At 40.2% G+C, this 12,244-nt stretch overlaps 1 protein-coding gene across 2 annotated transcripts in view; it reads left to right on the top strand.

Moving 5' to 3' along the window:
• The first annotated feature begins 379 nt into the window (after positions 1–379).
• NR1H4 (nuclear receptor subfamily 1 group H member 4) overlaps positions 380–12,244 on the top strand; it is a 59,967-nt gene continuing 48,102 nt past the window's right edge. The window contains exons 1-2 of one of the 2 annotated variants that reach the window (XM_008064690.2): positions 380–511; positions 7,652–8,017. In XM_008064690.2, coding sequence (XP_008062881.1) covers positions 403–511; positions 7,652–8,017 — 475 coding nt within the window. In that variant the 5' untranslated portion in view covers positions 380–402. The remainder of the gene's footprint in view (positions 512–7,651; positions 8,018–12,244) is intronic. The other variant, XM_008064691.1, reaches the window with a different exon arrangement.

The raw sequence follows: 12,244 nt of genomic DNA on the forward strand, positions 1-12,244 counted from the left end.
CCTGGATCCAACAGTTGGCCAGGTCGGTTGGCTACCAACCTCGCTCTGTTAAACATTATGTTTGAATACTTGCTAACATTATAAAATCATATCTTTATGCAGCCTTTTGATAGGAGCAAATGTTAAGACCTAGAGCTTGATATTTGACCTCCAAACCCAGTTTTAGAGCCACCAAACAGAAATCTACTCTCTAAAAGTTCTTAAACTGGAAAAGTGCTCCCCGAAAATGTTTAGCTAAGAGACTGGTTTCCAGCTTACTAGGTAATTTGGCATCGAGGACTTTTCTCATAAACATTTACAAATATTCTGCTCTGTAATGAAGTTAATCAGTAAGCCACACAACCTCTGGCCTCTCTCACTCCTTACTTAGTCCCATTTTCAGTTGCTGTGAGTGAGCTAAGAATGGTAATGCAGTTTCAGGGGCTAGAAAATCCAATTCAGAGTAGTCTTCATCACAGCTGCACACCACCAGCATTTCTCACGGACACGATGAGCTTGAAGCCCACTAAAGGTAGGACACTGTTCACAGTTGCTCTTGGCTCGAGCTTTTGCAGCTGGACTGACAAAACGTGGGCAACTTTTGTTGGAGATGCTAGCAACTCTGTCAGAGACGGCTCAGCCAGGCCGGAAGGCTAGCGTGGGATATTGGGTGGGATAATTTTCATAGGGTTCTAAGTAGGCAAGTGTCTTATTGGGATGTTTTCCCTAACTTCATGGAATATTATGTCAAATTAGCACCATTCTTTCAAGTCCAAAGTAAGACAGTTCTAGCATGAATGTCAATGGACACTTGAAAAACCATATTAACATACGTTATTTAAGGCAGTGTTTTTAAAATGGCAAGCCTCAGATCCTAGGGAATGATGGAATCTATTAGTGGCTAGAAGCAGCATTAAAAACTGGAATAGAACATAAGAGAATGGAAATACCAGAGCTCCACACAAGAAGTAAAGGCATGTGTTATTATCAGTTATGTATGTGTAACTGTGTATGGCCTCATGATGTAAAATGTACCTCAGACTATGGATTGTGGTAAAAAATAAATAAATAAATAAAAAAGAGGTTGAGAAACAAATTTAACGAACTGTTTTCTGAGCAGATTTCTCCAAATAATCTGTGGTAAATCAGATGAGGAAAGAGCTAGGCTTTAGGCTTAGGCTATTGGTTTTCCCTGAATTAAAACATAGATCATAATTAAAACACAGCACACATAAAAATACTATTTTAATATTTTTCTCAAAACAGAAACTCGCCTTTTAAACTTCCAGCAAAAAAAAACGAATTATTTTTACAGTCATTGCAATTGTCAACATATCTTTTTTTTTTTTGTCATAGATGTGGTAGCACAATAGTTTGTTTAAATGTGATGTTTAAAAGTGACCAACACCGTATGCAAAACGGAAACTGGTTGAAAGTTTGGGAAGCAAATTTTCCATTCACTTCAATTTAGCAAACATTTAGTAAACATTGACTTCGTGGCAGGCCTTGTGTTAGATGCCGGAAATGAAAAGAAGGGAATGGAGTCTAATATTTTCCCCAAAGGAGGTCACAGACTGACTAAACAATGACAATGTTGAATGTCTATGTTGTGTTGGCCACTGTGCAGCTGGCATTCTTCGTCACAGTTCACCCTTATCATAGTTCTCACATAGGTACGATATCATTCCAGCTTTATAAAGTACCTACATATGTATGTGTAAGTGTTTACAAATACGTATACAGCTGAAAGAAGTTCAGTGTCTTTCCCAAGTTCATATACCTAGCAAGTTGCGAGTGGACTGAGTCCAGACTTGTCTGCTCAGTAGGGCACTCTTGAGTAGTCTCACACCACCTCAGGTTTAGCATAGAAGATAAGCCTGTAAATAAACAAAAACGACTGGACCTGCTTCTGATAAGTGCCGTAGTAGAGGTGTGTACAGAGGTAGGAGAGATTAATTCCACTTGAAGTGCTGGGGCAGTCCTCCCAGAGTTGCTGATCAGCTGACAGGGCAGGGACAGGGACCACGTCACACAGGCCTGGTGCCAGGTACAGCGGGCAACTCCACAAGGGGAGCCTGTCACCTAGTCAGGAAACTGCGCACTAGGAGAGAAAGGAAGGCCGGAACTTCGGTTCAACAATAACCATTAAATGCCTCAGAGCCACACTGTCTAATATTTAACTCTACATTTTAGTTAAGAAGTCAATAAAATTCAAAATTTGATTCCTCAGTATCACTTAGTCACATTTCAGAGATTCTCATCCCGTGTGGTTAGGGCTCCCATATGGGTAGAGGCATAGAACCTTCTGTCATCTCAGAAAGTTCCCGTAGACGGCACTTCTTTAGAGAATCTACTGAAAGCTAGAGACCCTCTGTCCAGAAGGATTTTCTTTCTTTGCAGGTATTCCCAGACTCTCCTGGAGTCCATTAATTTGTTCCCATTTAAGAACTCTTTCCCAAACTCTTGTGGAAAATTTCCTGCCATAAAAGAGTCTAAATTCTCATACTCCATGATAGAATGATGCTAAAAAACAAACCAACCAAAGACCTCATAAGTCCAAATCTTAATATGCATTGTCACTTTAAATTTTACTCAACTAGAGCTACATTTACCTTTTCAGAAAGCATACGCTATAAAGTTTACCTTCTTCTATCCTCTCCACATCTTATTCTCTATCCGATAATTTTGCACTTGCTGACTTGATTTTGTCCGTCCCTAGACATGCCCCTCCCCAAACACTCAAACAAGAGAAAGCCTGGGACCTCAGATGTCTTGTTCATTGTTGTATTCTTTGAGCCTGACACCATGTCTGCCAAATAGCAAGTGTTTGCATATATGTAATAAATACATAAAGTAGTAATATATCTGTAAATAGCAAGTGCTTATAGCGATATGTTTATGTTGAAAGAACTATTCTGGCACCTCTATCATCAAGACCGACTCTGTGTTAATAATTACTTATTAACTATCAGTTAACTATTATCAAAATCAGGAGCCTACAAAAACATTTTCTCAACAACCATATTTTATACTCAACAGTATTTTCTATGTTGGTCATGCCAGTTCCTTGGTTATAAGGTGCCCGTATCGACCTGTCTACTTGATGGAGACCTGGGGGAACACACTGTGAAATCCTAGAAGTGGATGTGCTTTGAGAATAGAGGCATTATTTAACATTAGTGGACACCATTCTCACATTTTGGGCCATATTTTATTGTTTTAGCATAAGCTATATGTATATGAACTATCTGTATCTTTGTGAAGTTTTCCATTTTAATCTAGGTGACTGTGGAGAGTGAAGAGTAAAATAACATTGATATTATCCTTCTTGAGTCAGACTCTATTTTGTTTCTTGATTATGAAAATAATTGTTTTGTTGAAATAATGCTCAGGATCTTGGAATTGTCATGTGAGGAGAAAAAACTTACACATTTCCTTGGATTCTACGGAATCCAGATTCCGTTGGCTGTTTGACCTTGGGCAAGTTACTTCAGGCCTGTGGCAGTGAGACACTGGGGGAGCGAGGCATTAAGGGAGTAAGATAGGCCAAAGGATTAAATGTAGGCCAGGCTCGGTGGCTCAGCCTGGAATCCCACGCTTTGGGAGGCCGAGGTGAGTGGATTGCCTGAGTCCGCGGGTTTGAGACCCACCTGGGCAACTTGGCGAGACCTCATCTCTACAATAAATCAAAAAATTAGCCTGGTGTGGTAACGCACACCTGTAGTTCCAGCTCCTTGGAAGACTGAGGCGGAAGGATCGCCAGAGTCCAGCAGGTCGAGGCTGCGGTGGCCGGGAGCGGCAGAGTGAGACTCCAACTCAAGAAAAAAAAAAAAAAAAAAAGCTAGATGTAAGTGAAATGAATGCTTTAACACGTTTTAGTTCTTTTCAGTCCTGTTCACTTAAGAAATAAGTGATGAAACAGATTCGGATTTTGCTTATGTTTCTTCTTTGTGTGTAACAATTTCTTCCATTTTGTGGTCATAAGACAAAGCACCATTTCAAAAATGCATTACTGTTATTGTTGTTATTTTTATTTTAAAGATGTGGGGTACAATTCAGGGTTAGGTATACAAACTCTGATTGTGCAGGTACCCTTGTTGATGAGGTGTGCCCCTCCCTCCCCTAGCAGTTTCCGTCAACTGCCTCAAAATTTTTTTTGTCCGTTAGATATACTGATTTTGGGGGAGGCTTGATATGGATAAACCAGCCATGAAAAGGGAGATTGAGTTTTGGACAGATACTGTATCCTGTGTGCTCTGTCAATCATTTTCTGGGTCAAAAGCAGAAATAATTCTTTTCAACAACATTTAGTATGTGTTGACTCCACTTTGCATTGCAGAAAAGCAATGAGTTCTAGCATTCATAAATGGAATGTTCATAAACTGCTAGTCATATATGATGGAGCTTTTGGTTGTAAAGCAGAACTAGAAGATCATCTAGCATGGAAACTTCTCTTAGATAAGCAAAGGAGAGGCCCATGGCGGATGGTAAGAGATGGTTTTTGAACACTGCATGTCTCGTTTCGGAACTGTGACTCCTAGGGACCGAGGGACCTCTTCTCTCAGGGAAACTTCCCAAGAGAAACAGTACCTACAGGGAGATTCAGAGTTGAGTGGAGATTCGTAAGAAGAAGTTCTTGGTGGCAATGACTGGGAAAGAAGGGCGGGGCACGGTTGTGCAGAGCCTCGCAGGCCACAAGCAGAGGCTGTCGAGGGAGGAACTCAGGTGCAAGTGCAGGCAGACGAGGATGAGAAAGGCTTTGACCATCGTGTTTTTGAAGCATCACGTGTCTGAAATTAACCCGGAGCAGGGATCCAGCACGTGGGCTTTGAGGTGAAATTCCCATGGTTCAAATGTCAGCTACTCAAGTAGGAAGAGAGAAGTTGCTAAACTTCTCTGGGCTCCAAGAGCACTCAGCTGTAAGCAGGCGCTAATGATATTCCCTACCTCATAGGATTTTGTGAGAAATAAATGAGAATACACAAGTGCCAGACACTAAGAAGAACTCAATAAAAGCTTTCTACCAAAAATGGAATAGTGACAATTATGAGGACAGTATCAGCCATCTTAGAAGCACTACAAAAAGCATTCACTCTTCACGTGTGCACTTAGAGGTCCACGATCCCAAGCACCAATTCCAGATTCCGAAAGCCCTGAAAAACCAGTGTTTTTCTAAAACGTTTGGCAAAAACTCTTTTGGTGGCAGAACCTGACCTGAATGGATGCGAAACTATTTAAGGTTTTTATTTATTGCACTTAGTGTGAATATTCATGTATTTCACTGTGGAAAAATGTTGCTGTGTTTGATCATGGGTTCTGTTCCAGCCTGTTCTGGGAGTGTTATATAACATGTAAATTGCACTGCATTCTGGTCTAAACTTCATAAAATTCTGCATCCCAGAACACATGTGACTTCACAGGGTTCAGATGATGCTCTGGGAATCTGTATTATCTCACTCAATTCTCCACATTGCCCTTGCTATAGATTTTTTTATCTTATTTTTTGAAAGCAGGATTTATTGAGAGGACAGAATAACCCCCACAGTGGGAGAGGACCTGAAGGGGTTGCCTGTTATAGATATTATCTTTTTTTTTGACTTGGAGTCTCACTCTGTCAACCAGACTGGAGTGCAGTGGCCGCTCCCGGCCACCGCAGCCTCGACCCTCTGGGCTCCGGTGATCCTTCCGCCTCAGCCTTCCAAGTAGCTGGAACTACAGATGCGCGCTACCATGCCCGGCTCATTTTAATTTATTGTAGAGATGAGGTCTCGCCAAGTTGCCCAGGCGGGTCTCGAACCCACGGGCTGAGGCAATTCACTCACCTCAGCCTTCCAAAGGCGCGGGATTACAGGCTGAGTCACCGAGCTCGGCTGCTATAGAAGTTTTCATTGTAAAGTTGCTGCTGTAAAAACTGGGGCTCATCAATAGTTTGGGTAATTTGCTCAAAGTCCCACTGTTCATAAGAGTTGGAATTTTGGTCCAGGGTTGTCTGACAATGCTTTGAGGAACCAGACACATCTGCACACTTTTGTGTCTATTAAATTTTATTTATGTCTATTAAATTTTTTAGTGTTCTGCATAATTTGAATATTTCTATTTTCTAAGGAGCCATAGTTAATGTTTCCAGGAAATAGAAGCATTTTTATAACCTGACAGTTTTCTGTTACCTGGAGGTTTTCCAAATAAGGAATTCCTTTAATAATAATGGCAGTAGTAATAATAATTATTATTCAACGTCAGTTATAATTCATGGAGCGCTTCTTGTGTGCCAAACATTTAGCAAAGCACTTGGCATGCATTGTCTCATGCAATCCCTATATCAATCCAGTGAAGTAGACGTTATTATTCCCTGCTTTATGAAAAGAAAACTTGACTTAAAGATGTTGATTACATTACCAGCTGCACACAGATAGTAAGTAACAGAGCAGGAATTTGAATCCAGGTAGACAGATCCCAGGTACTGAGCTTTTTCAAAAATTCCTTCTTTTTTTTATTATAAAAGAACACATGCACATGACAAAAATTATACACAGTAAAAAACTGTTCAACCTCCTACCCCAGAAAATATTGTAATAATGTCATTCTCACACTCAACCACCATTTAGTTTCTTTTGTATCATGCAAACAGTTACTTTGGACAAACACATACACACACTCACACTGTTTTTTGTAATACCCATGTGAATATACACATTGTATTATATAGCTCACTTTTTTCAAATAGCATCATGTTGTAGAAACCTTTCCATATTAGCACATAGAGATCTAAATAATTGCTTCTCATATACGTAATATTTCAGTGTATGGATATAACACATTTACTTAACTAGACTCCTATGAATGGATATTTAGAGTTTTTCCAAGTTGTTTTTCTTACAAAGTTGCTGCAAATGAATATCTTTACAAAAACATTTTTTCATACAGGTTCAGGCATATCTCTAAAATAAATTTTCTAGCAGTGAAAAGTTTATGCTGTGTTAAAAGGGCGTTCAAGTTTTAAATACCAGAAGATATTGACAAAATGCCCTCTAAAAATATTTGTTTTCTCAAAATTAGCCGGGCGTGGTAGCGTGCGCCTGTAGTTCCAGCTACTTGGAAGGCTGAGGCAGAAGGATCACCAGAGCCCAGCAGGTCGAGGATGCGGTGGCTGGGAGTGGCCACTGCACTCCAGTCTGGGCAACAGTGAGACTCCAACTAAAAAAAAAAAAAAAATTTGTTTTCTCAACAGCATGCATTATCAAAGTTTTAAAACCTTTATACATTTGAGTATGAAAACTATCATATTGCAGTTTTAGTCTGAATTTAATTATTGACAAGGGTGAGAACATTTTTGTATGTTTATGAAACATTTGTGTTTATACTTCTAAAAACTGCCCATTCGTGTTCTTCTTTTTTCCATGGGTCATCGAATGCTTTCTTATTTGTTTGCAAGAGCTTTTTATATATTAATGATATGAGTCTTTGGTCTGTCTTCTATGTTGCAGATATTTTTCTGAGCTTATAATTTGTCATTTAGTTATATAATATATATGCTGTTCAAAAGTTGTCAATTTTTATGCAAACATTTTAGTCTTTTCCTTAGAGCCCATGCTTCCTAACCATTATGCTAAACTGCCTCTTTAATTTTTAGAATGATGACATTAATTCCAGTTTGTTTGTCACTTTTGTTCAGGTGTACTAACAGAACAAGTGGCAGGTCCCCTGGGACAGAATCCAGAAGTGGAACCGTACTCACAATACAACAATGCTCAGTTTCCCCAAGTTCAACCACAGATTTCCTCATCACCCTATTATTCCAACCTGGGCTTCTACCCCCAGCAGCCTGAAGAGTGGTACTCTCCTGGAATATACGAGCTCAGGCGCATGCCAGCGGAGGCTCTCTATCAGGCAGAGGTGGAGGTAGCAGAGATGCCCGTCACCAAGAAGCCCCGGATGGGCACGTCTGCTGGGAGGATCAAAGGGGATGAGCTGTGTGTTGTCTGTGGAGACAGGGCATCTGGATACCACTACAATGCACTGACCTGCGAGGGGTGCAAAGGTGAGCATCTTTGGCAGTTTTCTCCTTGTTGAGGCTCTCTGTTTATAGTTGAAATCCCTGCTCCCTCTTCCCAGCTGATTTCCCATTTTCTCCTCCCCGGTCCCTGCCCTCTCCTGCCTCCTTACCTCTATTGGGTGTCCACAGATCTCTAGTAAAAGCCTGTTAGAGTACTTAGCTTAGATATAAGAAACCTTTTTCTATTCCTAACCTCACACATAGTTAAAGGGAATTTAGGGTTAAGTTGAATTAGTTTTGGGTTTTGCTTTTTATTTAAAAAAAAAGAAAAAAAACTGTTGAGTGCCCCTCTGTTAAAATTAAGATCAAGAAGAATAAGACTTTTATTCAATAAATATTTTCAGATATATTTTCAGGTACTTTAGTTCATTGAGAAAGAGGAAGAAATAGAGGGAAAGAAATAAGGAGGTAGTAATAGCTTATATTCAATGAATTTTCATTTAGCAGGAACATAGGTCTGATATGTGTTCTAGGGGAAATTATAACAAAATTGTAGTTCATTTAGAATGGATAAAATATAACACATGGAATAGGAAAGAGACTCAACGCAAAGTCCTATGTGATTACTCTCTCAAAGAGGGAACAGATAATAAGTTTGTAAAATTTCAGAGGAAAGAACGGAGTGGACTAATAAGTTCATCTACTTATTACTGTATTTGTTTGTTCAAATGTTTCTGGAAACCTAACATGTGTTAGGCACTCTGCTGGCCTCTGGGACATGGGAAGCCGAATATGGACTATCTCTTGAGTGGAAACTCTTGGATGGTGTGTCTAACTGGAGTTCCCATATGCCAACAATTGCCACCAAAACGAACAGAGGACCCATCACAGAAGAATGGTTCAAGGACACTTCAAATCTTTGAAAGTTCAAATGATCAGATTGTGTACAACCATATTAGTAAAAAAAAAAACCCCCCCAAAACAAACGGGTATGATACAGACAGATTTAAAAAAAAAGAAGTATATATGAACAACTTTAAAAACCAAAGCAATCTATAAAGAAATTCTAAAAGATTTCATTTGTAGTCTTTGAAATGTCCTTAACCTTTTTGTAGAGATTCAAGTTTTTGGTTTTTTTTTTTTAAACTTTTTTTTATTTTAAAGATGGGGGATACAATTCAGGGTTAGGTATACAAGTGTTCTTTATGCAGGTACCCTTGTTCATGAGGTATGCCCCCCTCCACTGGCAGTTTCCCTCAACTGCCAATCCCACACCCCCTCCCCTGGCAGTTTCCCACTACTGCCAATTCCTTTCTTATAGTATTATGATAATTGTTCAAGGTCCGCTTATAAGTGAGAACATACAGTAGTCTGTTCTCTGTTTCTGTGATAGAACGCTGAGAATGATAGGAGAATCAAGTTTTTATAGGTAAATGAACGTATGCATTCTTTGAAGTTATAGACTGTGTCTTCTCCACCTCGACTGCTACTCAGAGCACCCAGCACAGTGCCAGGTACAGAGGAAGCAGAGAACAAAAGTCTCCTGAATGACCTAATGTCAATCCATGTTCCTCGCCTGTACTTACTTAATTAGTCAGCCAATATATTTTTAAAAACTCTACTTTGTAAAAGTGCATTCAGTGTTTTGCAATACTGAATTCTTCCCCACCTCCAAATGACAAAAAGTAAACATTACTCTTCAATCCTTCTATCAAATGACAGTAGTTTTATTTTTGAGCTGGCAGAGTTATGAAGGTGGAGACCTGCTTATGTCATAGATCAGAAAAATGAGAGTTGGACTAAGGAGGGAATTGTTGGTTGGTCAGAAAAGTGCAATTCCAATTTTCAAAACCACAAGCCTGTAACTTGGATTCAGATAAACAGAAATACGCATCCTAGAGGCAGATTTGAGAAACCAACAGTCTACCTACACAGAAGAGGGAGAGCTAACTTTGTACTGGCCCTCCTCAGGAAACCACTGGGCTGTTACTCTGGAGGGCAATGTTTGGACCCAAAGATGAAGCCTACAGGATGGCGTGTTTTTCTTGTTTTGTTTTGTTTTGTTTTGAGTTGGAATCTCACTCTGTCGCCCAGACTGGAGTGCAGTGGCATGCTCCCAGCCACTGCAGCCTCAACCAGCTGGGCTCTGGAGAGCCTTCCGCCTCAGCCTTCCAAGTAGTTGGAACTACACGTGTGCGCCACTATGCCCGACTAATTTTTGATTTACTGTAGAGATGAGGTCTCGCCAAGTTTCCTGGGCTGGTCTCAAACCCGTGGGCTCAGGCAATCCACTTGCCTCGGCCTCCCAAAGTGCTGGGATTACAGGCTGAGCCACCGAGCCTGGCCAGGATGGCGTGTTTTGAGGCTTAATTCAAGATTTTATTTCCTAACACTATCATGAAATTGTTCTAACAGTGAGATTGGCTTCCTGCCTCGGGTATTAATGGATGAACTCTTCATTATAGGAATTCAGAAAGAGATCAGATGAAGAGGCTTGAGTCCCCATACAGGAAACATCTGCATTCTATGGGAAATGGTCCTAATCTAAACCCTCTGAATCTGTAGCGCCATCTTTTATAATATTCTAATTATTTCATGTCTGTGTGCTTAGTCTTCTGCCTAAGTTTGTGAATTTCACAAGTTAAAAAAGTATCTATATTTCAGTTAGCCCCTCCTAGTACTGTGAATTGATGAGAGAGAAAGATAGACCAGGGTTTCTAAAACAACTTTATTGACATCTTAGGCTGAATAACTCTTGGATGTGAGGGGATATCATATATACCAGGGGATGATTAGCCACGGCGTCCCTGGTTTCTGCCCTTTAGATGTTGGCAACACCCCCCAGTTGTGACAACCAGAAGTGTCTGCAGACATTGCTATTTGTCCCCTAGAGGGGAGTGTGCAAAATCTCTCAGCTGAGAACTGCTGAGATAGTTAAAAGTAAATAACTAAAAGTATGATAACAATATAGAGTTCCTTAAACTTGAGCTACGTTTGGGACTTCCTTGAGGGAAGCTGTTTCTTGGGTGCTTCTGATATTGGCTTAAATTGCTTTTGTCAAACTGCTTATGCTTTTTATATATATATATATATATATAAATACAACAAAAGATTTCTCTACAACAAAAGAACAGAAACAAATTTACAAAATTACATAGAAACAAAATGACAACACCAATAACATAATAAGGTGTATTCGAGGATGTGGCTTTGCTGCTCAAGTCTTACTGAAACTCAGGTCCCTTGAGTTTGGGTTGCCTTTGCCACTGTTGTAGGCGGTTTCCGTTCTCCACTGCTTCTCTCTGTTCAGACGATGGACTCTCCCACACTTTGGTCCACCCAGTGCTCTGCCTGGCCATCCCCTGGCTGGATACATCTCGTACATATGAAGCTCACCTTTGCTATTTCCTCATCACTCTAGACAAATAAATCCTTCTTCTTGCTATGAATGAGATCTTGGGCACAAACAAAAATGAGGGCAATTAATTTGAATGCCAGTATAAGATGGTCATAGAGGATGCTATTATTAGTTTTTAAAGACTGACAAAAAGAATGTACAAATAAGTTTAATATATGTGAAAGTTTTCGGAAAAAGTGTTGCATATTGTCCAACTCAGTGCACACTGACTATTATAGTTGCTGTGGCCCTAGAGTCTGCTTATTTAGTGTAATAGCAAGGCAACTATTTTCTGCTTTTATTGATAAACCTGTTATCAGCGAGTTGTTTGGTAAGAGTTGTTGGACACTGATTGAAATCACCTAAGCCCACTTCATCTTGTCTGTGTAAACCAGTGCTACTCTAGCCTGGTCCTTGGACCAGCAGTCTCAGCATCACTGGAGAATTTCTAGGATTCCAGACCTGCTGGATCAGAATTTCTGGGAATGGTACCCAAGAATCTGCAATTTAACCAGCACTTCATGCTAAAGTTTAAGACCATTGGTGGAAATCATATCTAAAAGGGACCTGAGGGCACTCATCTTGTGAAGCATCTTGGTTGTGAGTTGCGATTGTGAAATCCATCGGATGGAGACAGGGAACAGTGGGAATGCTGGTCTCTGTGAGGGCATCGAAAGGGTAGTTCAATAGATAAAAATGCAGGCTAAAAACCTGGACTGGAAAGGCACAAAGTCTAATCTAAATTATGTTTCCTGCTGGGAGAGAAATAAATAGAAAATAACATGCAGGCCAAGCACGGTGGCTCACACCTATAATCCCAGCACTTTGGGAGGCCGAGATGAGAGGATTGCCTGAGCCCGTGGGTTTGAGACCAG

This window comes from Carlito syrichta, unplaced genomic scaffold (assembly GCF_000164805.1).
Source record: "Carlito syrichta isolate Samal-C Ts95f unplaced genomic scaffold, Tarsius_syrichta-2.0.1 Scaffold307930, whole genome shotgun sequence".
Lineage (NCBI taxonomy): Eukaryota > Metazoa > Chordata > Mammalia > Primates > Tarsiidae > Carlito > Carlito syrichta.